Source organism: Saimiri boliviensis, chromosome 15 (genome assembly GCF_048565385.1).
Source record: "Saimiri boliviensis isolate mSaiBol1 chromosome 15, mSaiBol1.pri, whole genome shotgun sequence".
NCBI classification, from domain to species: domain Eukaryota; kingdom Metazoa; phylum Chordata; class Mammalia; order Primates; family Cebidae; genus Saimiri; species Saimiri boliviensis.
The window spans coordinates 92368587-92395854 of record NC_133463.1 but is presented as its reverse complement, the minus strand read 5'-3'; the positions used below and the strand labels follow the sequence as shown (position 1 = coordinate 92395854).

The 27268-nt window shown below is 52.1% G+C and overlaps 1 protein-coding gene across 7 annotated transcripts; it reads right to left on the bottom strand.

Annotated features, from left to right (window-relative positions):
- Positions 1 to 375: 375 nt before the first annotated feature.
- Positions 376 to 16876, bottom strand: ZNF7 (zinc finger protein 7). Of its 7 annotated transcripts, none has more exons than XM_039464592.2 (6): positions 16767 to 16876; positions 15403 to 15447; positions 14889 to 15048; positions 7868 to 7984; positions 4610 to 4663; positions 376 to 3585 (listed from the first exon to the last, which is right to left on the bottom strand). In XM_039464592.2, exons 2-6 carry the CDS (start codon positions 15403 to 15405, stop codon positions 1769 to 1771), a joined length of 2151 nt encoding a protein of 716 aa, XP_039320526.1. In that variant the 5' UTR covers positions 15406 to 15447; positions 16767 to 16876; the 3' UTR covers positions 376 to 1768. The 7 variants fall into 7 exon arrangements, with proteins under 7 accessions (XP_039320526.1, XP_039320528.1, XP_010328112.1 ...); XM_039464594.2 differs by having other exon boundaries at positions 14889 to 15015; XM_010329810.3 differs by having other exon boundaries at positions 16046 to 16850.
- Positions 16877 to 27268: the final 10392 nt, after the last annotated feature.

Here is a 27268-nt window from a genome sequence, read left to right as displayed (position 1 = left end):
AGCCCTGACAACCACTGTGAGTAATCTGCCTGCCATCCCCTCCTGGATGCAACAGCTACAGGATTTCTTGTGAGCTTGTAATAATAAAATCTCAGACCCTCAGTTCTTGGCAGTTTGTGTTTCAGGCTGCTTTAAGAAAATCTGTTCTGCAGCATACATTACAGACATCCAGCCCTGTGTGTGACCTCCTCTAAAGTGGGGCAACTGGGTTCCCCTCCTCTACCTCATCCCTCCATCTCTTCCCCAGCCCCATGCCCCGTTTCTCCTCCCATCTGTCCTTCTCGCCCCATGGTCTGCTGGTCTTCTTCACCTACTCCATCTCAAGTTCTTTTCCTGACCATTTTTTCACCCACTTCCTCTCCCCACGTTCTTTGCTCTGCTTTTTTTTTTTTTTTTTTTTTGAGGTGGAGTCTCACTGTCACCCAGGCTGGAATGCAGTAGCACAACCTTGGCTCACTACAACCTCCACCTCTTGGGTTCAAGTGATTCTCCTGCCTCAGCCTCCCGAGTAGCTGGGATTACAGGCACGCACCACCATGCCTGGCTGACTTGTGTGTTTTTAGTAGAGACGGGGGTTTCACCATGTTGGCCAGGATCGTCTCAATCTCTTGACCTCGTGATCCGCCCCCCTTGACCTCCCAAAGTGCTGGGATTACAGGCGTGAGCCACTGTGCCCAGCCTGCTCTACCATCCTTTTCCCACTCCCTCTCCTCACCCCTTCTTCTCAGGTTCTCTCTATATTTGTTTCCCAACCATCTTAACGTACCCATTTTCATTGTTTTCTCCACTGTCTTTATTTCCTCCTCACCATGTTCCCCCTACTAACAAAAAAAATAAAGTGAAGCAACTGGGCCAGGACAAGACAGTCATCCAGCCTGAGGGGCTCTGGGCACACACTGGGGGAGTGTGCTGGAGACACTGGCATAGCTGCGGGAGTGGGGAAGGGTTGCTTGCATTCACTTGAGTGCTCATTCTCCGACAGGCACAGACAGACATATTCCTCTACATTGTCTCCTCTCAGTACCCTCTAACAGTGCCTATTTTCAGATACACAAATAAGGCTGAGTTTCAGGGCAATGATGTCCTGAGTCACACAGCAAGCCCCTCGGCCACAAGTGTGACCTCAAGAACCCTTGCTGTGACACCTTGTTTCTGTGCCTAGCACTAATGCATGCCCCACAAATGCCAATCACGCCAGTAATGATGATGTGTACCTGCTAGCCCAGCCTGCCTCTCTGAAAGAGAAGGGGGCAGGGCTGGGGCCCTTTGGTCCTGGGTGGCCGTACCCCTGGGTTGCTCTAAGGGGTTAAGTTACCCCTGGGGTTAAGTTCTAAGATAAGGATTTAAGGTGAAGTCAGAAGGAAATTCTAGGCACTCCTCTTCTGGACTTCCTCCAACATGAGCTAATGCATTTCCTTATTGTTGAAGCCAGTGTGAGCCACTGATCCTTAAGGGAAAACATTTTGGGTAAATTATTTTAACATAGTCTAGCAGAGCTTGTAGAGCCTTCCTTGTGCCTCTTCCTCATTCACAGGCACCTGTGAACTCAAAACTGCACCCCGAGTGTGAGGGACACCGGCTTTATTGAACAGGTTAAGGTCAAACATTCCAGCAAATAAACATACACTTTGTATGAAGTTGGATATTCTTGAGAGCAATTCTGAGTCTTTACTAACATTCTACATGTTTGTCAGTATAAATGATCCCATATAAAATAAGTTAAGGCTGTAGGTTTATTCATATATACACATTTATACAGATAAGTGGTCTATCCCATGTGAATTTTTTGATGCTGAGTAAGTCTTGAGCTCCGATTAAAAGCTTTGCCACAGTCATTGCATTTATAAGGCTTCTCCCCGGTGTGAATTCTCTGATGTATAATTAGATGTGAACGCCACCTAAATATTTTCTCACAGTCATCACACTGATGCAGTTTCTTTATAGTATTAACTTTTTTACGGCTCACAAAAGTAGACCCTTCTAGGGCATTCCCATATTCGTAAAACCACTGGGCCCTAGTGTGTATTCTCTGGTGTTCAATAAGATATGAGCTCCGGCTAAATGCTTTTCCACATTCACTGCACTCATAGGGCTTCACTCCTGCATGAATTATCTGGTGTTGGAAAAGGGTTGAGTTCTGACTGAAGGCTTTCCCACATTCGTTACATTTATAGGGCCTCTCTCCAGTGTGAACCCTTTGATGTATTGTAAGCTGTGTGCTCATGCTGAAGGCTTTTCCACATTGGAGGCATTCATAGGGTTTCTCTCCTTTATGGATCCTCTGATGGTAAATGAGGCTTGAACTCTGACTAAAGGCTTTTCCACAGTCATTACACACATAGGGTTTCTCTCCAGTGTGGATTCGCTGATGTTGAATAAGATGTGAGCCCTGAACAAAGCCTTTGCCACACTCATCACATTTAAATGGTTTTTCTCCAGTGTGAGTTCTCTGATGGCGAATAAGCCGTGAACTACAACCAAAGGCTTTTGTACACTTGTTGCATTTATAAGGCTTCTCTCCAGTGTGTATCAGCTGATGCTGACTAAGGCGAGAGATCCACCTAAAAGCTTTCCCACACTCATCACACTTAAATGGTTTCTCTACAGTGTGAATTCTCTGATGTGCAGCAAGGCTTGGGCTGTCTGAAGCTCTCAGAATTTGAGATTTTTCCCCAGTGTGCATCCTCTGATGCTGGGCTAGAGTGGAGCTCTGGCTGAAGGCCTTCCCACACTCCTTGCAAGGGTAGGGCCTCTCCCCAGTGTGAGTCCTCTGGTGTCTAACCAGCTGCGACTGCTGGCTGAAGGCTTTCCCACACTCACGACAACCATAGGGCCTCTCTCCTGTGTGGATTCTCTGATGGTGGATGAGGCTTGAGCTCTGACCAAAGGCTTTTCCACATTCCTCACATCTGTAGGGCTTCTCTCCAGTGTGAATTCTTTGATGCTGAATAAGTTTTGAACTCAGGCGGAAGGCTTTTCCACACTCAATGCATTTAAAGGGTTTCTCTCCCGTGTGGATTCTCTGATGCTGATTAAGCTGTGAGCAGAGCCTGAAGACTTTCCCACATTCTGCACATTCATACGGCTTCTCTCCATGGCAGTTATTTGGATGTTTCCCCTGCAAGCAGTCAGATAACTTTTTTTGGCATTCTTGACATCTGCTACTTTTCTTCTGTGTATTAATTTCCCAATGCAGAATGATGTCTGAAGTGGCTCTGAAGCCTTTGCCACACCCCTCGCATCTCTGGGAAGTCCCTTCTGCACTCTCCCTCTGACTTTCAAGAGGCTGACGAACCAGGCTGCTGGTTCCCAGCTCCTTACTTCCCTGGGCAGTGTCTTTGGTGAAGGGCTTGGGAACCACAGTCTCCTGATTCAAACAGTTATTCTGGAAGACAGAGCCTGTCACTCTCAGTCCAGGACTGCCCAGATGACTGCCTAACCAGACCTCAGAATCAGAAACGTCTCCAAAGCCAGGATTCTGAGCAAAGTCCTGTGGAGAGATTCTGACCATCGTCCCAGAGGATTCTGATTTTAAGATGTCCATGTCCTCACAGGCCTGCTCATTGTCAGTCCTAATCGTAGAATCTGAAACAAACAGGAACAAAGATGTTCCTTAGGTCCTGTGCTCAGAGAAATGACAGACTACAAATGCAGGGGCTGGGCTCAAGGATCCCAGAATGGCTGAACTGAGCACTGTGAAGCCCCAGGTGGAAACTTGCAAGAGAAGGCAGAGCCTTTGGCAGTTCTCAAATCTGGTTTCAAACTTTTTACTTTGTTCATTCATTCAATAGCAATGAAGTATACATTACACACTGGGCAGAGTGCTGAGAGCAACACAGACTACGGAGGGTCAGGGGTCTGTGAGCAGAGAGGTCCATCCTACAGGGCACCAGTGTGGGGCAAAGTTCACACAGAAGCAAAGAAGACAAAGCAAGACCAGAAGGGTGGGAGGTTACCATGGATTAGGCCATGGGGTCAGGTGCTCCAGCATCCCAGCTGGTGAGGCAAGAGTACAGGGTTTGAGTTCTGAATGGATGGCATGGACTCTGGTGAGTAAAACAGGGCTGGAAGAGCTGCCAAGGGACATACTTGGTAAGCTCAGAAGAGCACTGGGCACCTAGGCTGTTCATGGCTACTCCCTGTGGTGGGCTTCTCTGAGCAAAGCCCAGCCCCCTGATCTGTCTCCTGGCTGCTCCTGCCAACGTGCACCTGGCCATGTTCCCTGCTTCTCCCTGGGCAGTGTGTGCCTACCCACAAGACCACACTGGCTTCTTCCCTGGGGCTGCAAGTTTCTGTAGGCCCCCAGGGGGACTTCCAGACATCTGCATTCCTTCTGGACTCCCCAAGTAAGCACAGGCTTTTGTCTTACTCTATAACCCTACAGGGCACCTCTGCTGAGGTCAGACATCCCCTTGATGTCTGTGATCACAACCATGACAGGATGCATCACACAGCTATGGTCATGATGCAACTACGGCCCCCACCACGAATCAATCACGTTCACAACCACAACCGTGCGGTCATAGCTGTAACCAACCCAGGTCTACCCCACAGTGAATGCACAGCCCAGTGACAGAGCTTTAGGCTCTGGTTCTTGCCCACTACTAACCATCGGCAGAGAGTCTCCAGCTTCCAGGGATCTCCAAAGGACTTCCCGTCAGTCCTGGAAAATCACAGCAGGCAACCCTTTCAACTTGACTGTGCAACAAGGATACACAAGTGCCATGAGGACATGAGCCATCTCCAGGCCTGGTCCTCACATACTTCTCTTTCCCTGCACAACCACACCACCTCAGCATGCCTGCTCCTTCAACAGGGCTTGCTTGGCACTCCTCCCAAGCCATCCCCTGCTGTGAAGATAAGAGAGCAAGGCGGCCAGACATGGTGGCATGGTGGCTCACGCCTGTAATCCTAGCACATTGGGAAGCTAAGGCAGGTGGATCACCTGAGGTCCGGAGATCGAAACCAGCCTGACCAACATGGTGAATCCCCATCTCTACTAAAAATACAAAAATTAGCTAAGTGTGGTGGTGTGTACCTGTAGTCCCGGCTGCTTGGGAGGCTGAGGCAGGAGAATTGCTTGAACCCAGGAGGTGGAGGTTGCAGTGAGTCAAGATCGTGCCACTGCACTCCAGCCTGGGTGACAGAGCGAGACTCCGTCCCTTACCCACCCCCCCAAAAAAAAGCAGGGCACCAATATGTGCAACAAGTACTTCCCATGCCTGGAACATGGTGGCCCTAAGAGCTGGGAGTGAGCCCAGGACAGCCCAGCACTCCTGTGCCAGGTGTTGCCCAAGGTCTCCTGCTGCAGAGAGTAAAACCTCTACATGGCTAAGCAGCCTGCAGCCAAGAGCACTGCTGACCAGCAGATGAGGACATCCCAAATCCACCTGACCACATGTGAGTCTCCTTCCCTCTGGCACCTTGTGACTGCCTATGAGAAGCCTGGGATACATCATAAAGTTCTCCCAGCACAAACCCAGCCTCAGCCACCTTCTGGCTCTCAGTGGCCCTTGGCCTCCTGCCTGGCCTTGGCTTGCATGGCCTGTTTCTTTCTGTCCCTTCTTACCACTGTCACTCATCCCCACAGCAGCCCCCAGGGACCTGTAACTGAAGGCAAGGCTCTCTCCCCTTCCCTGGAGCATGAAAGCGCTCCTTCAGTAAGCTTTGGATAACCTCTGAGATTATTACAAAATGAAACCTCATTTGGGAAGTGGCAGTCCCTCAAAGAGGACACATACGTCTTGGCTCTAAAGAGCTGAGGCCAGGTGTGGTGGCTCATACCTGTAATCCCAGCACTTTGGGAGGCCGAGACAGGCAGATCATTTGAACCAAGGAGTTTGAGACCAGTCTGGACCAACAGAGTGAAACCCCATCTCTGCTAAAAATACAAAACTTAGCCAGGTGTGGTGGTGGGATCCTGTAATCCCAGCTATTTGGGAGGCTTAGGCACAAGAATCTTAGCCAAGATCATCCCACTGTACTGCACTCCAGCCTGGGCAACAGAGACTCCCTTTCAAAAATAAAAAACAAAACCAGAGGCAGAACAGGGCCAGGCTGACAGCAATGCTTTGTTGGGGGGGTGCCAGGAACCACCCACCAGTGGGCACAGTGGTGGTCAAAAGCAAGGGGCTGCATAGCGGAGACCTGGCCCTCTCCCACTGCTCTGAGCCAGTATCCTTCAGTATCTGATGCTGGCTGTACCAGCTGGGAACAGGTTAACATATCTGGGCATTTCTGCCTTACTTAATGTATTCTGGTTTTGTGCTACTGCGTATTTTTATCTAAGAGGCCACATTCCCGCCCTGGACTCTTGGGTCTGCGGGCAAGTGCTGGGTGCATCAATAGCAAGTTTCACCTACTTCGAGGTTGTATTCTTTGTGTTGCTTTATCATAATAAGGATCACCTGCTACATACAAACCCAATGAACTAATTCTGCCAACTATAGCTGGCTTTTCTGCCATGGCACCCTCTTTAAACTCTCCTGTCCATGTTGGAAATATTTTAATGGCAGGCTGGGTTTTAGTTGGGCCACCTTACAGCTGTACTTCCTTCTCAGGGAGGCAGAGCAGAAAGGGCAACATGGTTGTAGCCAGCAGAGCCAGTGAAGCCAGGATTCCTGATCACTCTTCCCACAGGTCACATGCAGCCTTCCTGGGTGGCTGCAAAGCCCACAGGATGTGAAGAGGCTCAGAAACCCTCCTTGCCCTTTGACGCTGCCTAGCGTCATATGAATGGAAGGAAGATCACAGCCCCTGCTTTTCACAACTTTGGACTGTCCAACTTGCTTCCCAAGGGACCTACGAGCCTGTGGCCTCTGTAGGACCTGGTCCTGCCCTGCTGCAGGAGTGACTGTGATGACCCAGCAGCAGCAAAGGGGAGGTGAGGGACTCCCTTTCTGCTGCTGAGATACATGCACCCATCTCCCTCGTCATGCAGAGCAGCACACCAGCAAATCGGGGAAGCAGAGTGCCAGGCAGGAGCTCGTGCTGGAGGCGACGGGTGCCCTGGTGAGGGCTGAGCACCCCAAGATAGGCTGAAGTCCTAAGTTGAAGCACCTCAGAATGTGACCTTGTTTGGAAACACGGTTGTTGCAGATGGAATTAATCACCATGAGGTCACTGGGGTGGACTCTAACCCAGTATGACTGACATCCTTATAAGGAGGCGGCTATAGGAACAGATATACAGGGAGAAGGCAGCCATGTGAGGGAGTCGGAGAGTGAGGGATGCATCTACAAGGCAAGGAACCCAAGGATTACCAGAAAACCATCAGATGCCCAGAGAGGCAGGACAGGGTCCTTCCCTAAAGCCTTCCCAGGGAGCACGGCCCTGCTGACACCTTGATTTCAGATTGCCAGCCCCCACAACTGTGAGACAATCAATTTCTGTTGTTTTAAGCTCCCTAGTTTGTGGATCCTTGTTATGGCAGCCATAGGGGACTAATGCACTCCTGGAGCCTGAGAAGATCTGGAGGGAGCCACCTCAAGGCATATGCTAAACCACGGAGAGGCTTCTGAAAGCCAAACATAGTGCTTCACTTGGATCCATAGATTTCTATCTTCGCTTAACAAGTATGAATAAAATCAGAAATCAAACAAAATGCAGTATGATTTGAAAAACAAGCTCTGTTTCTGCTGAAACGCATGGGTTTTTGTGTCTTGGCTCTTCTGCAGTTTGGCCTCTCCCAAGGCAGCCCCACAACAGATCTGTGCGTCCTTCTACGGGCTGGATGCCATGTCCCCTGTGGCATTCCCAGGCAGCCAGCAGAGCCCCCGGGACTCGCCCATAGCTGCCCCTGGTTGTGAGGCCCCTCCTGCAGTTTCCCCTCACCCCAGGGCTTCTCTGCGACAGGGTCAAGCCTCACCTGTCTTGGAGGTCTTTGGTGCCTCTGTCCCCTCTGCTCCCTGCAGGTCGAGGACCCACGGCTCCTGTCCCTGCTCCAGCCGGGAGATCAGCTCAGGCTTGAAAACCAGGAATCCTGCTGTGTGTGCGGCACAGGAGACAGTGTCAGCATGACAGGGAGCATGTAGCACAGGCTAAGCTTTCCCCGATTTCCAAATGTAAAGGGGCAGGGGGGCTGCAAGGCACAGGAAGAGCCCCTGTAGGGAGTGAGGGGTGTGAAGGGCAGTGAGAATCTGGGGACACAGCAGCCCTTTCTGTCCAGATCTATCCAGCTCCTGTGGCTGGACGGCAAGGGATAACTGACTCCCACAATCTCCAGAAGACCCTGTCACCAAACAGTCTGTAAAGAACAGTTCAGCTCCACCCCTGGAACTCGGGGGAGAGAGCAGGAGAAGCCCAAGCATGTGGCTCAGTTCAGACAGCAGAGATGCTCCAACAGGCAGGGGTGGTTACAAACTAAGACAACAAACAACAAAAACACACAAATGAAGCCAATTTTGCATCAGAAAGCTCCGAGGCCCAATCCTCAGCCAGCAGCCTTCCAGCCTCAAGTCCCTACACAAAGGACACCTCAGGGCCTGCTTCCCTCTCTGAAGACTGGGTGGCAGAGACCTGTGGGGCTCGGCACCCTGCCTTCTTGGGGCCATCTGCCCCCATACCCTCTTTATGCAGTCAGTAGAGATGAGCGAGTGATCCACGGGCCAGCCAAGGCCTCTGGTTGGAAGCTTCCCTCAGGCTTCCCCACACTGGAAGAAAAGAGGCAAGCAGAGATTCCAAAGGCCTACAGCCAATAAGCTCAGACCCCTAGATGCAGGCAGGACTCCACACTCAACAGAAATGCACGTTCTCTCCAAGTACATGTGGAACAAAGAAACACCCTTGGGTCAAGCCACAAACTGAGTCACAGACACACCAAAGAACACCACCACAGAACATGCACCCAGCCAAATGCAGCTCAGAATGAGATTAACCACAAAATGTTGCTTAGATGCAATTAGCTACTTGGAAACCAAACAATAAATTACTAAGTGGCAAGCCTATTTATTATGGGTCAGAATTTATAGTATGCAGCCCAAGCAGTATGTAAAGATAAATTTTTTTTTTTTTTTTTTTTTTTTTTTTGAGACGGAGTTTTGCCCTTGTTACCCAGGCTGGAGTGCAATGGCGCGATCTCGGCTCACCGCAACCTCCGCCACCATGCCCAGCTAATTTTTTGCACTTTTAGTAGAGACGGGGTTTCACCATGTTGACCAGGATGGTCTCGATCTCTCGACCTCGTGATCCACCCGCCTCGGCCTCCCAAAGTGCTGGGATTACAGGCTTGAGCCACCGCACCCGGCCAAGTTTCGCTCTTGTTACCCAGGCTGGAGTGCAATGGCGCGATCTCGGCTCACCGCAACCTCCGCCTCCTGGGTTCAGGCAATTCTCCTGCCTCAGCCTCCTGAGTAGCTGAGATTACAGGCACGAGCCACCATGCCCAGCTAATTTTTTGTATTTTTAGTAGAGACAGGGTTTCACCATGTCGACCAGGATGGTCTCGAACTCTCGACCTCATGATCCACCCGCCTCGGCCTCCCAAAGTGCTGGGATTACAGGCTTGAGCCACCGCGCCCAGCCGATAAATTTTTTTTTAATTTTGAGACAGAGTGGAACAATCTCAGCCCACTGCAACCTCCATCTCCTGGGTTCAAGCAATTTTTCCCGCCTCAGCCTCAAGAGTAGCCGGGACTACAGCTGCAGGCCACCATGCCAGCTAATTTTTTGTATTTTAGTAGAAACACAGTTTCACCATGTTAGCCAGGATGGTCTTGATCTCCTGACCTCATGATCCACCCACCTCGGCCTCCCAAAGTGCTGGGATTACAGGCGTGAGTCACTGCACCCAGCTGATAAAATGTTATTTATTTATTTAGAAACATGGTCTTGCTCTGTCACTCAGGCTGGAGTCCAGCAGCACCATCATAATTCACTATAACCTAGACCAATCCTCCTGCCTCAGCCTACTGAGTAGTTAGGACTACAGGTATGTGACATCACACCCAACTAATTTTTAAAATTTTTTGTAGAGATGTGGTCTCGCTTTGTTGCCCAGGCTGGCCTCAAACTCCTGGGCTCAAACAATCCTCCTGCCTCAGCCTCCTAAGTAGCTGAGATTACAGGCATATGCCACTATATTCAGAAAAATCATTTACTAGAAATGAGAATTCTAAAACACAAATGAGATAAACAGTAAGCTTAAGAAGTTGAGAATGGCCAGGCACGGTGGCTCATACCTTAATCCCAGCATTTTGGGAGGCTGAGGCGGGTGGATCACCTGAAGGTCAGGAGTTCAAAACCAGCCTGGCCAACATGGGGAAACCCTGTCTCTAATAAAAATATTAAAAATGTGGTGGCAGGTACCTGTAATCCTAGCTACTTAGGAGGCTGAGGCAGGAGAATCACTCGAACCCAGGACACAAAGGTTGCAGTGAGCCGAGATCGCACCACTGCACTCCAGTCTGGGCAACAAGAATGAAATTTTGTCTCAAAAAAAAAAAAAAAAGTTGAGAATAAAACAATAAAAATAATTAGCTGGGCAGGGTGGCCCAGGCCTGTAGTCCCAGCTACTTGGGAAGCTGAGGTGGGTCACTTGAGCCCAGGCAGTTGAGGCTGCAGTAAGCCACTACACTCCAGCCTGGGCAAGAGTGAAATTGGCCGGGCGTGGTGGCTCAAGCCTGTAATCCCAGCACTTTGGAAGGCCGAGGCGGGTGTATCACAAGGTCGAGAGATTGAGACCAACCTGGTCAAGATGGTGAAACCCCGTCTCTACTAAAAATACAAAAAATTAGCTGGGCATGGGGGTGTGTGCCTGTAATCCCAGCTACTCAGGAGGCTGAGGCAGGAGAATTGCCTGAACCCAGGAGGTGGAGGTTGCGGTGAGCCGAGATCGTGCCATTGCACTCCAGCCTGGGTAACAAGAGCGAAACTCCATCTCAGGAAAAAAAAAAAAAAAAAAGAGTGAAACCTTGTCTCAAAAAATAAAAAAGCAAAACAAACAAAACAAACACCACACACACACACACACACACACACACACACACACACACCAAACTCAAATAAAAAGGAAGAAAATAATAAATCTGGGACAGAATTCAGAGAAATAGAGAACAAAGACATATAAAAACATCCTCCAAGGCTGGGCGTATCACCTGAGGTCCGGAGTTCAAGACCAGCCTGACCAACATGGTGAAACCCCATCTTTAAAAAAAAAAAAAAAAAAAAAAAGGCTGGGTGCGGTGGCTCAAGCCTGTAATCCCAGCACTTTGGGAGGCCAAGGCGGGTGGATCACAAGGTCGAGAGATCGAGACCATCCTAGTCAACATGGTGAAACCCCGTCTCCACTAAAAATACAAAAAATTAGCTGGGCATGGTGGCACGTGCCTGTAATCCCAGCTACTCAGGAGGCTGAGGCAGGAGAATTGCTTGAACCCAGGAGGCGGAGGTTGCGGTGAGCCGAGATCGCACCATTGCACTCCAGCCTGGGTAACAAGAGTGAAACTCCGTCTCAAAAAAAAAAAAAAAAAAAAATCCTCCAACCCAACCCTCCCTCCAAAAAAAAAAGGCTGGCAAAACCAAAAGCCAGTTCTTTGAAAAAATAAATATGACCATCTCATGACAAAACCAATCAAGGTCAACCTAGTGAGAAGACGCTGCCAAAAAACAGAGAATAAGAGAATTACAAATGTAACAGATTAAAAACAAAAGGAAAGGCCAGGCAAGGTGGCTCATGTCTGTAATCCCTGCATTTTGGAAGACTGAGGCGGGAGGACTGCTTGAGACCAGGAGTTTAAGATTAGCCTGGGCAACACAGACCCCAACTCTACAAAGAAAGAAAGAACAGCTGCACATAGTGGCGGGCACCTATAGTCCCAGCTACTCAGGAAGCTGAAGTGGAAGGATCACTTGAGCCCAGGAGTTCAAGGATGCAGTGAGCTATGAGTGCACCACTGCACTCCAGGCTGGGCAACACAGCAAGACCTCAACTCTTAAAAGAGCCGGGCGCGGTGGCTCAAGCCTGTAATCCCAGCACTTTGGGAGGCCGAGGCGGGTGGATCACGAGGTCAAGAGATTGAAAGCATCCTGGTCAATACGGTGAAACCCCGTCTCTACTAAAAAACAAAAATACAAAAAATTAGCTGGGCATGGTGGCACGTGCCTGTAATCCCAGCTACTCAGGAGGCTGAGGCAGGAGAATTGCCTGAACCCAGGAGGCGGAGGTTGCGGTGAGCCGAGATCGCGCCATTGCATTCCAGCCTGGGTAACGAGAGCAAAACTCCGTCTTAAAAAAAAAAAAAAAAAAAAAAAAAAACTCTTAAAAGAAGAAAAGGAGGGCCGGGCGCGGTGGCTCAAGCCTGTAATCCCAGCACTTTGGGAGGCCGAGGCAGGTGAATCACGAGGTCGAGAGATCGAGACCATCCTGGTCAACATGGTGAAACCCCGTCTCTACTAAAAAAAAAAAAATACAAAAAGTCAGCTGGGCATGGTGGCGCGTGCCTGTAATCCCAGCTACTCAGGAGGCTGAGGCAGGAGAATTGCCTGAACCCAGGAGGCGGAGGTTGCGGTGAGCCGAGATCGCGCCATTGCACTCCAGCCTGGGTAACAAGAGCAAAACTCAGTCTCAAAAAAAAAAAAAGAGACAATCCATAAGGCAAAAAATGGTTAATTACATTAAAATCTGACCTAACAAAGTCAACAAACACGAAAGAGGGGAAAACATACTTTTTTTAGACAAGGTCTTAATGCTGTTGCCTAGGCTAGACTACAGTGGCACAATCATAGCTCACTGCAGCCTTGACCTCCCAGGCTCAGGCAATCCTCCCTCCTCACCCTCCCCAGTAGCTGGGACTCCAGGCATGCACCAGCATGTGTGGCTAAAAAAGTGATTTATAATGCACAAAACTAACCCGGTATTGATCAAATTCGATAAATTCTAACTTAAGTCTTTTTATAAAACCCTTTCCCACCTCTTGGACACATCTAGAAATTGATGTCATGCAGCAAGTGGCAGGTGTGACACAGCACCACGGCCTGTGCACATGAGAGCTTGCCCCAGCCGCTCAGTCACTGCTGCAGGTGAGTCACCAGCACATCATACAACACATGCTGAATTCAGCTGCTCCTTACACTGTCTTCAAAAAGTTTACCCTTTGACTTGGCACAAGCAGGACATTATGAATAAACAGAAGCCATGGGGCCAAATGCAGTGGCTCACGCCTGTAATCTCAGCACTTTGGGAGGCTGAGGCAGGTGGATCCCCTGAGGTCAGGAGTTTGAGACCAGCCTGGCCAACATGGTGAAACCCTGTCTTTATGAAAAACACAAAAATCAGCTGGGCATGGTGGCAGGTGCCTGTAATCCTAGCTACTCAGGAGGCCGAGGTTGCGGTGACCCAATATCACACCATCACACTCCAGCCTGGGCGACAGAGTAAGACTCTGTCTCAAAAAAAAAAAAAAAAAAAAAGCCATGGAAAAAGAACAGCAGGTGTACCTTTGAGACTGGAGAAGCAAACTGTTGCTGGAAGAATGACTGCAATTCCAGTTACTGGCAAATCAGCAACTGTGTACCCACAGGGCCTGAGAGGGGAACGGCACAGCAGATGGGCTGTTTAAAATGGATGTCTGCTATGTGACAGGTAAGAAAGCTCAAGCACCAAGCTCACTGGATGAAGAAAACCCCAACAATACTTAAGGCTGGCCAGGCCCACAAGTTGCCATCATGTGGAAAGCATGGACACAGATAACCAAACCAGAGAGTGTTTGAAAAAAAACACTGTGAAAACTAAAAGCTGTGAAGAAACATTAGAAGTACCCTCACTCCATATGTCTTTTCCTTTCTGTTTCAGTGACACATGGTAAACCAGGTTTAAATGAGTCTAAGAGAACTCTTTAGAAAGCACAAAGTAAACCTAAGTAATAAGGAAAAAAATGCATGTAAGCAGCAGCATTCCACCTTTCCTAATACAATGATGTGTCCATAATTACGTGTTTTACAACGTGAGGCATCTTAGATAGAATGAAGAAATAACACCTTCAAATCAGTAAGGCACGGCAGACCTAGAATGGGCAAATGCCCTGAGCAGACATTTTACTGAAGAACCTGGCAAGCTAATGAGGGTGTGAAAATATGCTCAAGCTCAGCAGAAATCAGGGAAATGCAAACTCAAACCACAATAGCCTCCCACTGTACACTTATCTGACTGGCAAAACAGAAAGCTGGACTTTGCCAGGCTAGCCAGGACAGAAGGGTGCAGGCCTAGTCCAACACCCCAAGAAGCTCCTGGCCAACCAACTATGCCCCGATCCATTCCATTGCTGATCCCCCAGCCCAGGCACTCTCTTGGGGGTAAAAGGCAGCAGAGGGCTTGGTCACAGGCAAGAAGCCAAGCAATGCCCAAGTTAGACACACAACCCCCCTTCACCAAGTTGCAATGCAACGACAGTACATACCTTGTGAGAACACAGACACGGACATAAAGAGCCCCATGGTGGCTGCCTGTGGCCGTGGTAGAGTTCAGAGAGAACTAATGGCAGGACAGGAGGGCAAGGGGGTCCCCTGACAGCCTCTGTATGGTAGCCCCATGGGCATCGCTGCCACCTCTTGCTCTGGTTGTACGAACTTTTCCTTGGATTCCTCCACCCAATAATTTATCTTTTCTTGTCTAATAAGCTATTTCAAGCTTGGATTCTATTTCTCACAATTCAACATCTTAGGGAAAAAAAGAGGCTTTACTAACCCCCAGAATCCCACCCACCCTCTGAGGGCTGAACCCCATGACACACGCAAAGCCAGGAACCATCCTGGCACACTCATGAGTCCGAGGCCCCTGCGGAGCCCACAGGGGTCTGAGTGTTTGGCCTCCATAGCCTAGCCTCTGATGGAGACCTGGCTGGGTGGGTGCTGACTGATGATGCAGGGGAGGGGGCCCCGAGGTGCAGCCTCACCTAGTCCAGCCACACTGCTGTGGTTCTCCAGCATCACCTCCCTGTAGAGGGCCCTCTGGCCAGGGTCCAGACACTGCCACTCCTCCCGAGAGAAGTGCACAGCCACATCGCCAAATGTTACCACCTCCTGAAAGGACACACACCAGCAACCCAGGAATCCCTGGGTGCCAGCCCCCTTCTGGCGCTGCCTCATGGCATGTCTCAGGCAGGTGCACCATGGGGTTGGGTGAGACGCTCACCAGGACTCCTTTAGCTCTAATATTCTGGGGAAGGATAGTTTGGGGGAGGAGGAAGGAACCCAGTCGTGGTGATCATAAAACCCTCCCCCTTCAAGAGCCTCAATGAGGCCCTGGTTTGAACAGGAGTTTGCTCACTACTCTGGGGATGGGGGCAAGGAGGCCTTCCTAAGCCCTAGCAAGGGCCAAGGTAGGGTCTGGGTCCAGGTCAAGTGGACAGAGCAGGAGATGGGGCTTCACAGGACACGCAAGGGGAAGGAGGCAGTCAAGCTTCCTACCATGAGGCTCGGTGGGTGGGCATCCACGTGTTCTGGCCGAGAGACCTGTTGGCAATTATGGAAGGATTAGAGGTCAGAATGCCAGAAGCCCAGCTTCCAGGCTAATCAAAGGAGTTAGTGAAGGAGGATCACTGAACTCTTGTTCCTCTTTTAGTGTGTGTGTGTGGCATGTGCGAATCACTCCACAAATCTGTAAGGAGTGGAGGACACGTGCCAGGCACTGAGTAATGGGAATAGCAGTGGCCAGGAGGACCCTGCCTTCACAGCGCAGTCTGGTGGAGAAAGAGTTAAATAACCACACAAATAAGCGCATTACAACCAGGATAGCGCTGAAGTAGAGGGAACTATGAAAGTATTTAGACCAGAACAGTGACTTAATCTAATGGGTCACTTCCCCAGGGACCTCAGCCAAGGTACTGGAGATAGGGAGAGCACTCCAGGCAGCAGAATAGCATGTGAAAGGGCCTGAGGCAAGAAGAAACAGGGTTGGATGAACCAGTGGGTAAATCACTGACAGCAAGGGAAGGCAGTAAGCTACCGGAGGTCGGAGTAGGTGGGAGCAAGAATGACGGACTGCAGGGAAGACACAAGTGGACACAGAAACCCCTACCCTCAAGTACGTAAATTCCAGTCTCTAGCTCACCTGCCACCAGGATGGAACCAGGCCCAGGGGTGTCATCCGACATTAGTCATTTGCCTCAATTAAGCCAATGACCCCAGACCCTCTACCTGCCCGGGCACTGCCCCCGGCAGGCCGGAATGGGAGGCGTCTTCGTATGGCACCTAGCCCGGAAGGCGGTCAGTGGGGTGGACGCCCCAGGTCACCGGCACAGGGAGGCTGAGCCAAGCAGCAGTGGGCGCCGGAGCAGGATCCTCCCAACCCGGCTCCTGACAGTAGGAACGCCCAGAGTAGCGACCAGAACTGAGAGACCCCACCCAAAACACGTTCTTTTCTGCCACTGTCACTTATCCCGGGCCTTCCGGGGCAGGAAGAAAAAGCGGGGGGCCCGAGGGGGAGGTGACTTCGCAGAAGAGGGAGTCAGGGTCCCGGACGCAGGCCCGGGCCTGCACAGAAGGCTGCAGCCGGAGCTCGCCGTGCTCCGAGCCGGCACCGGGGCCTGCCACGCGCGGGCTGCCGCATTCGGCCACACGGAGCCCACCCTCGCGCCGCAGCGGGGGGGGGCCGCCCGCGCCCGACCGCCTCCCACGCCAGGCGCCCGGGGCCCCGCGAAGCCCCCGCGCCTCCCCGACTGAATGCCGAGGGGACGCGGCGACGGCAGCGCCGAAGGCGGGAGAGCGCAGGAAGCCGCCAGCGGTCACTCAGACGAGGACAACCAGAGTCCGCGCCCGCCGCGCCGACTCACCCTCCCTGAGGACCACCCGAGGCCCGCAGGCGCGCGACGCCGCCGGAAACAGGCCTCCGCCACCCGCGTCCGCCCCGCCCCGCAGACTTCCGGCCGCTCTGGGCCCTCGGAGGCCCGGCCATCTCGGTGATTCTCAGCCCCGCCTCCAGTCCGAGCGGAGGAGGGGCGAGGCTGGGGCCCGAGGGACGGGAGCCTGGGCGGGGCCAGAAGCCCAGGTGGGCGGGGGCGGGCTGGGGGGCGGGCTGGGGCGGAGCTACGGGCGGAGGCGGGGAGGGGCCGAGCCGCGAGCGAGAGGAGGGCCCGGAGCCCGCGTGGGCGGCGCCCGGACTTGAGACTCGGAGCCTCCGGGCTCGGTGGCGTGTCGGGGGCGCGGGGGCGCGGCGAGGTCGACGGAGATCCGGGGGTCGCCCGGCTGGGGTCGCCCGGCCGGGCCCCGCGCACGCGGATCACCAGCCTCGGGCGCCGGTTCCCACCGAGGCTGTCCAGGCGCCGCCTCGTGGAGACGCCGGGCCCGGGCCTTGAACCCGGCCGGGGTCGCAGAGCCCCCTGGACCCGCGGGGAGGGCGCCCCTCGGAGTTGCCGGAGGCCGGGCCCGGCGTCCGCTCGCTCCTCCCTGCCCCGCGCCGCCCTCTACCCCGCCTCCCTCGGGTTCCTTCTGCTCCGGCAGAGCCTGCGCGCATCCCTTGGCGGCCCCGGCCCCGAAACCTCGGTGTGGACGCTGCCTGCGTCCCGGCTGCCTGGACCTCCCCGCGCGGCTCCGGGCGAAGCCCCGCAGCCGGAGGGTGCCGAGTCCGCCTCACGCGCCCCTTCTCTCAGGAAGAACGGGGCGGGGGTCCGGGAGGGACTGAAGCCGGGCTCTCCCGGCCTGTGGATGCGAACCGGCGCTGGAAACCCGTGCAAGAAGGAACAATCAGGCAACCCCCCAGCCCCCAGGAAGGCCAGGTGAAAAACAAGCCGGGCTGGCCTCTCGCCTCGCCGATGATCTCAGTACTCCCACCCCAGCCCCTGAGTTCGGATCCCTCAGCCCCACATCCTCTCTGGTCACCTAAGTGGATCCCAGCTGCTCAGGGAGCCTGTCGCAAACGATAGGAAAGGAGAGGGGGTCTGCTTCCCCAGCCGCCCTTCAGACCCCCAGGGCAGGTAGGGGCGGGCAACCCTGTACCCCAATCTGGCCTGCTGCAGGTGAGGGAGACACACCAGGATAAGGCACAGCAGGACGGGGAGTGAACCTGGCCCAGAGCAGCCACCTGGTAGGCACCTCCCTGGTGTCCAGGGTGCAAGCGCCAGAGCTCTGAGGCTCTGATGGCCTGTCTGGGGCGAGGGGGCTGCCTCCATCCACTGCATCCACTGCCTGGCTGAGTCTAGAGCAAGCAGACCCTCCACAGCCAGGCGCACTCAGGCCCTCACATGGTCACGGTGCTTCTGCTCTGGGCCAGTCTGTGTCGTTCATCCCTGTCTTGAGATTGGGATTCACGGGGTCTTCCAGCTCCCCTGCTTTCTTTCTCTACTAATTAAGAAACACAGAGTCAGCCGGGCGCAGTGGCTCACGCCTGTAATCCCAGCACTTTGGGAGGCCGAGGCGGGTGGATCACAAGGTCAAGAGATCGAGACCATCCTGGTCAACATGGTGAAACCCCGTCTCTACTAAAACAAAAAATTAGCTGGGCATGGTGGCGCGTGCCTGTAATCCCAGCTACTCAGGAGGCTGAGGCAGGAGAATTGCCTGAGCCCAGGAGGCGGAGGTTGCGGTGAGCCAAGATCGCGCCATTGCACTCCAGCCTGGGTAACAAGAGCAAAACTGCGTCTCAAAAAGAAAGAAAGAAACACAGAGTCCTTTGACTGCTCTGGGACCTGGACACTGCGTGTTCCCTGCAGCCTTGAACACAGTCTGGAGCCAAGCACATTCCCTGATAAGGCTGTTTAGGTTGCTTAAAAACACGATCAACCCTATTGCTAAACACATAGAAATGTCCCTGTCCAGAGCCCAATCCCTTGAACTCTCATCTGAGCTCCATAGCCAGACTCCCTCACTGCAAATGTACCTGGGCAGAGCAGCCCTTGCCTCACCGTGGACCCCAAGAAAGCTGAAGTTCCGTATGTAAATTTCCAGAAGAAACGCTCTGAACTGATCACCCCTGGCGTTTAGTGTTTCTTCAGAATCCCAACCAATTCCATCTTGGAACTGTTTTGAGAAGTCCTTTGAGGCAACTCCCTTGCTGCCATTTTGGGGACAATTCTAGTCTCCTCCTATTTGGCCAGATAGAACAATTCCAAGCTGTAAATGTTTCCAGGAAAAAAAAAACTCAACCACAAAGCCGCTTTCAAGGAGATGCTGCATTTCCAACAGCACTCTCCTAATCCAAGTGGACGGCTCAGAGCAATGGTGCTTCCAACAGGCTCTGTCTGCAGGTCCCTTGCCATCTGCAGACACCCACATCTCAAAGTGAGTTCAAATATGCCTTGGATTTGTTTTAATCAGGTGTGGTAAGACAAGCAGACATGAGAATGATTGTCAAGACAGAAGACATTATGGTCATGGGGCCCTGGAAATAGGGCAGGACACACAGGGCCACGTGAGAAGGACCAGGGATGGTCAGGAGGCAGAAAGAGGGAGAGGGCCAAGTTCGGGCAGAGTCTTTATTTTCTCTGGAAGAAGGCAGGCAGGGTAGGTGTGTGGAGTGAGCTCAGGATTGGACTGTTTGAACAATCGTGGCAGGTTCTGGGCTACAGGGGTGGTCCCTTCTTGTCCACTACCTGGCCCCGGGTAACTTAGGGCAGGGGAAATACTGGCTTGGTGAGTGACAATGTGATAACGGAGATAGATAGTTGTGGACTCTGGATTGGTTGGTTTGTGTCTCAAAGATGCACTAGGGCCGGGCGTGGTGGCTCACGCCTGTAATCCCAGCACTTTGGGAGGCTGAGGCGGGAGGATCACCTGAGGTCAGGAGTTCAGGACCAGCCTGGCCAACATGGTAGACCCTCGTCTCTACTAAAAACACAAAAACATTAGGCGGGTGTGGTGGTGTACTCATGTAGTCCCAGCTACTTGGGAAGCTGTGATGGGAGAATTCCCTGAACCCAGGAGGCAGAGGCTGCAATGAGCCCAGATTGCACCATTGTATTCCATCCTGGGCGACAGAGTGAGACTCTGTCTCGAAAAAAAGAAGAAGAAGAAATGCACTGGAAGGGGAGTATTTGTTTGCTGTCTCTGGGAATTAGCTAGTACTGGAGGGAGCATCCTCTCCAGGATCAAGGCCCCAAATGCTTGGGCAACCCTGGAGAGCAGGGATGGAGCCCCGCAAACAAAAGTTTCTTCAATCTATGCACACACTCCTTGGTGCATGGGTTTTTTGTTTTTGTTTTTTTTTGTTTTGTTTTGTTTTGTTTTGTTTTGAGACGGAGTTTCGCTCTTGTTACCCAGGCTGGAGTGCAGTGGCGCGATCTCGGCTCACAGCAACCTCCGCCTCCTGGGTTCAGGCAATTCTCCTGCCTCGGCCTCCTGAGTAGCTGGGATTACAGGCACGCGCCACCATGCCCAGCTAATTTTTTGTATTTTTAGTAGAGACGGGGTTTCACCATGTTGACCAGGATGGTCCCGATCTCTCGACCTCATGATCCACCCGCCTCGGCCTCCCAAAGTGCTGGGATTACAGGCTTGAGCCACCGCGCCCGGCCGGTTTCAAAATGTCTTAGTGAGGTCAGGTTTTACTTCACTTACTGCCAGGTCCAAGCCTCTGTGCAGTGGAAAGGACACCTCGGGAGGAACAGTGCCTGAAGGGTGAGCCGGGGAGGAAAGGACACTGCCAGGAGGGCACCGGGCTCCTGTGGGAGAGGGTGAGGTGAGCATCAGGTGGAGGGTGCTGTGGGTGTTCCCTGAAGGTGCCCTGGGCCCTCTGGACAGTCCTCACCCATACCACACCCATCAGAGTACAGAGGACGTCACTTCTTCCTGCAGTGATCTTCTGTTTAGGACTGCATGATGACAACCAGAAGCAGAATCTGCTTTTCTCCAGCAGCCAAATGAAGAGAGGCTGGAGGCTTGTGCCACAATCGTGCATCTCCAAGGATGAGATCTTGGCAGCTTCTTCCCACCCTTCAAGTGTCCTGTGGGCAGCCCGCCTGGCTAGCTGGGTGTGAAAGAGTCCCTGGTCCTGTGGGCAGCCTGCCTAGCTAGCTGGGTGTGAGAGGGTCCCCTGGTTCAGGCTCTGCCTGCTGTGCCACCCGAGGCTCACTCCAGGCCTCTGGATGGTCTTCCTCAAGCAAGATTCCTAGCCCCCCACCTGGAATGAGGGAAGGTGTCCTGGACCCTCACCCAGCCAGAAATGGGAGAGAATGCTCCTAAGGGACCCCAGCGGAGGTGGGTGTGTGTGAACAGGGTGGCCACAGCCCCACTGCCATAGGCCAGACCACAGCTTAGAGTGGGCCGGGGAGCTCAGAAGGTTGGAAAGACAGAACTAGGAGCCAGTAGCCTCCAAGAGCCACAGCACCCACCTCACAGAGGGCTGGGGCCGATAGCCAGCCCCACCTGGGCACCATGCCATATAGAGAGCCATGAGTGCCAGAGCAACCACGGGACTGGGGTTTCAGGAACCGCAGTGGTGGCTGCTGGGCACACACGGAGGAGGGCTGGCTGGAGGTGGAGGTTCTGCTGTAGCACAAACTGCCACACCCAGCTAATTTTTGTATTTTTAGTAGAGACAGGTTTTCATCATGTTGGCCAGGCTAGTCTTGAACTCCTGGCCACAAGTGATCCACCCGCCTCCCACTCCCAAAGTGCTGGGATTACAGGTGTGAGACACCACGCCTGGCCCCTGTTGGCCATTTGTGCATCTTTTATAAAATGTCTATTCAGATCACTTGCCCATGTCATAGTCAGATTATTACTATTATTACTTTTTTGCTGTTGAGTTGTGTGAGTTCCTTACATATTCCGGTTATTCTTTTGCTCTTTTTTTTAAGGCAAACAATTCTCCTGCCTCAGCCTCTTGAGTAGCTGGGACTACAGGCATGCACCACCACGCCCTGCTAATTTTTGTATATTTAGTAGAAACGGGTTTCCACCATGTTGGCCAGGATAGTCTCTATCTCTTGACCTCGTGATCCACCCGCCTTGGACTCCTAAAGTGCTGGAATTACAGCCATAAGCCACTGTGCCCCGCCAGGCTTTTAGCTTGATGTCATTGCTTTTATCTATTTTAGCTTTTTTTTTTTTTTTTTTTTATGAGATGGGGTTTCACCATGTTGGCCAGGCTGGTCTTGAACTCCTGACCTCGTGATCCACACCTCTCGGCTTCCCAAAGTGCTGGGATTACAGGCGTTGAGCCACCGCGCCTGGCTGTTGCCTGTGCTTTTGAGATCTTACCCAAAAAATCTTTGCCCAGACCAATGTCCTGAAGCATTTCCCCAATGTTTTCTTCTAGTTGTTTCATACTTTAAGTTCTTACATTTATGTCTTTAATCTTTAATCCATTTTGATTTGATTTCTGTATATGGTGAGTGAGAGGTCTTGTTTTTTTTTTTAGACAGAGTCTCACCTTTCACTTAGGCTGGAGCGAAGTGGCACGATCTCGGCTCACTGCAACCTCCACCCACCCCTGGGTTCAAGCAATTCTCCTGCCTCAGCCTCCCAAGTAGCTGGGATTACAGGCGCATGCCACCACGCCCAGCTAATTTTTGTATTTTTAGTGGAGACAGGGTTTTGCCATGTTGGCCAGGCTGCTCTCAAACTCCTGACCTCAGGTGATCCATCTGCCTCGGCCTCCTAAAGTGTTAGGATTACAGGTGTAAGCCACTGGCCACTGGCCACTGTGCCTGGCCTGTTTGTTTTTAGACAGTTTCTAGCTCTGTTGCTCAGGCTGGAGTGTGGTGGCATGATCTCGGCTCACTGCAACCTCCACCTCCCACGTTCAAGTGGTTCTCCTGTCTTGGCCTCCTCAGTAACTGGAGTTATAGTCGTGTGCCACCACACCTGGCTAATTTTTGTATTTTTAGTAGGGGTTGTGTTTCACCATGTTGGCTAGGCTTGTCTCAAACCCCTGACCTCAGAGATCTGCCCAGCTCAGCCTCCCAAAGTGCTGGGATTACAGGCGTGAGCCACTGTGCCCAGACATGATAGGGTTCTAGTTTCATTTTTTGGCATATTCTCAAAATGGATTTCCAGTTTTTCCAGCACCATTCACTGCCCTTTCCCCAATGAATATTCTTGGCACCTTTGTTGAAAAATCAGTTGACTAATATAAAGAATTATTTCTGGGGCCGGGCGCAGTGGCTCAAGCCTGTAATCCCAGCACTTTGGGAGGCCGAGGCGGGTGGATCATGAGGTCAAGAGATCGAGACCATCCTGGTCAACATGGTGAAACCCCGTCTCTACTAAAAATACAAAAAATTAGCTGGGCGTGGTGGCGCGTGCCTGTAATCCCAGCTACTCAGGAGGCTGAGGCAGGAGAATTGCCTGAACCCAGGAGGCGGAGGTTGCGGTGAGCCGGGATCGCGCCATTGCACTCCAGCCTGGGTAACAAGAACGAAACTCAGTCTCAAAAAAAAAAAAAAAGAATTATTTCTGGGTTCTCTATTTTGTTCCATTGGTCTATGTGTCTATTTTTATGTTAGTAACATGCTGGGTTTTTGTTTATTTGTTTTGGGGGTGTGGTTATTACATGCTGGGTTTTGTGGGGTTTTTTTCAAGACAGGGTCTCACTCTGTTTCCCAGGCTGGAGTACAGTGGTACAACTTTGGCTCACTGCAAACTGTGCCCCTGGGTTCAAGACATCCTCCCACCTCAGCCTTCCAAGTAGCTGGGATTACAGGTGTGCACCACTACACCAGGCTGATTTTTTTTTTTTTTTTTTTTTTTTTTGAGACGGAGTTTCGCTCTCGTTACCCAGGCTGGAGTGCAATGGCGCGATCTCGGCTCACCGCAACCTCCGCCTCCTGGGTTCAGGCAATTCTCCTGCCTCAGCCTCCTGAGTGGCTGGGATTACAGGCACGTGCCACCACGCCCAGCTAATTTTTAGTATTTTTAGTAGAGACGGGGTTTCACCATGTTGACCAGGATGGTCTCGATCTCTTGACCTCGTGATCCACCCGCCTCGGCCTCCCAAAGTGCTGGGATTACAGGCTTGAGCCACCGCGCCCGGCCCCTTTTTTTTTTTTTTTTTTTTTTTGAGACGGAGTTTCGCTCTTGTTACCCAGGCTGGAGTGCAATGGCGCGATCTCGGCTCACCACAACCTCCGCCTCCTGGGTTCAGGCAATTCTCCTGCCTCAGCCTCCTGAGTAGCTGGGATTACAGGCACGCGCCACCATGCCCAGCTAATTTTTTGTATTTTTAGTAGAGACGGGGTTTCACCATGTTGACCAGGATGGTCTTGATCTCTTGACCTCATGATCCACCCACCTCGGCCTCCCAAAGTGCTGGGATTACAGGCTTGAGCCACCGCGCCCGGCCAACCACCAGGCTGATTTTTGCATTTTTAGTAGAAATGTTGTTTTGCTGTGTGTGACAGGCTAGTCTTGAACTCCTGGCCTCATGTGATCTGCCCACCTTGGCCTCCCAAAGTTCTGGGATTACAGGCATGAGCCACTGTGCCTGGTCCATGCCGTTTTATTATAGCTTTGTAATACATATATATATTTTTTTCTTTTCTTTTTTTTTTTTTTTTTTTTTTGAGACCGAGTCTCGCTCTGTCGCCAGGCTGAAGTGCAGTGGCCTGGTCTTGGCTCACTGCAGCCTCTGCCTCCCAGGTTTAAGCAATTCTCCTTCCTCAGCCTCTGAGTAGCTGGGATTACAGGCATGTACCACCACGCCCAGCTAATTTTGTATTTTTAGTAAAGATGGGGTTTCACCATGTTAGTCAGGCTGGTCTCAAACTCCCGACCTCAGGTCATCCACCCACCTCGGCCTCCCAAAGTGCTGAGATTACAAGTGTGAGCCACCATGCCCAGCCTAGTTTTGTTCTTTTTGCTCAGGATTGATTTGGGCTGTTCAGCATCTTCTGTGGTTTTATATGAATTTCAGGATTTTTTCTCCCTATTGCTGTGATTGCATTTAATCTGGAAATTACTTTTGGTAATTGTCATTTTCAACAAATTAATTATTCCAATCCATGAACATGGGATGACGTTCCATTTTGTGTGTGACCTATTTAATTTCTTTCATCAGTGTTTTATAATTTTCCTTGTTGGTTAAATTTATTCCCAGGTTTTGTTTTTGTTAGCTTATAAATGGAATTGCTTTCTTGGTTTCTTTTTTTGGTAGTTTGTGGTTAGTATGTAGAAATGCTACTGGTTTTTGGTACGTTAATTTTGTATCCTGCAACTTTACTTTATTCTAGAGAGTGTTTTGATAAAGCTTTTAGGGTTTTCTGTATGTAAAATAGTGTTGAATGCAACAGGGACAATTTGGCTTCCTCATTTGGAAGTATTTGGATGTCCTTTTTTTTTTTTTTTGAGACGGAGTTTCGCTCTTGTTACCCAGGCTGGAGTGCAATGGTGCGATCTCGGCTCACCGCAACCTCCGCCCCCTGGGTTCAGGCAGTTCTCCCGCCTCAGCCTCCTGAGTAGCTGGGATCACAGGCATGCGCCACCATGCCCAGCTAACTTTTTGTATTTTTAGTAGAGATGGGGTTTCACCATGTTGACCAGGATGGTCTTGATCTCTCGACCTCGTGATCCACCCGCCTCGGCCTCCCAAAGTGCTGGGATTACAGGCTTGAGCCACCGCGCCCGGCCGGATGTCCTTTATTTCTAGCTCATGCAATTGCTCTGGCTGAAACTGCTGCAGTACAGCTTTGAGAAGGCTGAGGTGTTGGGTGTGGGTAATGGTGGAAGGAATCCAGGTAACAGGAAGAAAGAAAGTAGCAGCCCAGGTCTGTGCCTGAGTCTCCCGGTGAGACACGAAACCCTCCCAGCAGAGTGACCAGAAATACCCGAAAGAGGGCGGCACCAGCTTTGCTTCCAGTCCGCGCCTGGCTGAGCTTACTGCCGGTGGTATCTCCCCACCGTGTCTCAGGTGCTGCACAGAGTAGAGGTTCAGAAGCTGAGTGGACCTGAGCTGGTATGGGAACAAAAAGAAACTTGTTTTTTTTTTTGTTTTTTTTTTTTTTGAGACGGAGTGTCGCTCTTGTTACCCAGGCTGGAGCGCAATGGCGCGATCTCGGTTCACCGCAACTTCCACCTCCTGGGTTCAGGCAATTCTCCTGCCTCAGCCTCCTGAGTAGCTGGGATTACAGGCACGTGCAACCATGCCCAGCTAATTTTTTGTATTTTTAGTAGAGACGGGGTTTCACCATGTTGACCAGGATGGTCTCGATCTCTCGACCTTGTGATCCACCCGCCTCGGCCTCCCAAAGTGCTGGGATTACAGGTTTGAGCCACCGCACCCGGCTGAGAGAGAAACTTGTGAACACGACCCAGCAATAAGGGGTCTGGGGAGGTGAGCGGGAGTCCAGGTTCTGAACAGGATCCAGAGTAAACGGATTGTCATTAGAATGTCGTAAGAGATGGACCTACCCTAGATGCTTCGGAAATAGCTAGGGAGAGCAACAGAAGCCACAAGTGAGTCGATTTACGTCACAGGACTCTCTCGGTGCCTCTTGGGCAGCCGGAGACCTCGACGGCTGGCAACGCCCCTGCCCACTTGACCTGGTGGACTGCGCTTGGCTTGTGCTTTGGGCTGGATCCCACACTCGCCACAGGATCTGCACTCAGCCTGCCGCTGGACTGGGCGTGCCATGACCTGCTTCCACCTTGGGTGCTGATGCCTGGATGAGGGGAACTTGGAGACACCAGCAACCCCGGATCCCCAAAGGCGTTATTCCTGCTGTCTGTGGTGTGGGTGTGAAGGGTGTGTGCTGCACGTCCGTTTCCAGCATGGGGCAAGACTCGGAGAGGCACCTGCCTGGAGCTTCAGGCAATGGGACCCAGAGACGGGCATGTGGGCAGCTGCCCCAGGTGAAAGGGATCTTGGCACAGCTCTGGGTTTCCCAAGCTGGCCCTGACCTTCATGCTTTTCTGCCCATGGTGGAGACTTACAAGCTCCATGTTGGGGGTGCTGAGGGACAAGCCTTCAGCTTCCCCCACCATGTCCCTGCCACTGCCCAGGGCTCTTGTTCTCTGGAGAGGTGGATCCAGCCCTCCCCGTCTCAGTGCCCTGCCAGGGCCAGGCTTCCCCTGGCTGCTTCTGCAGCCCCAGGAACAGGCGGAGGGTACACAGCTGAGGAAGCTCTAAGCCTTGGAGGGGCCAGGCCTGTACATGCCCACCACCACCATGGAGTCTGACACACGAATGGGCCAGTGACTCAATCCTCCCTCACCTTCTCTTCATCTGTTAGGGGTGACAAGGTGCTCCCAGTGTGGCCAAGAGGGTGCAGCACCTCAACCAGTTCTCCCTCTGGCCACGCCCCTTCTCTCTTGGCCCCCCTTCTGAGCTGGCAGGGCTTTCTTCCTGGCTTCTGCAGGGCAGAGTGTAGTATGGTTCTCTAGAGAGAAAGAACCAATAATGGAG

Bases quoted from the DNA above. Each gene is read 5' to 3' on its own strand.
- ZNF7 (XM_010329810.3), bottom strand. From the start codon at position 16,081: ATGACACCCCTGGGCCTGGTTCCATCCTGGTGGCAG. The intron at 7,985-14,888 runs GTGAGGCTGCAC...CCGCACACACAG, and splicing joins CAGCAGTGTGGCTGGACTAG to CAGGATTCCTGGTTTTCAAG. The intron at 3,586-4,609 runs GTTAGTAGTGGG...TGTTTGTTTCAG, and splicing joins CTGGAGACTCTCTGCCGATG to ATTCTACGATTAGGACTGAC.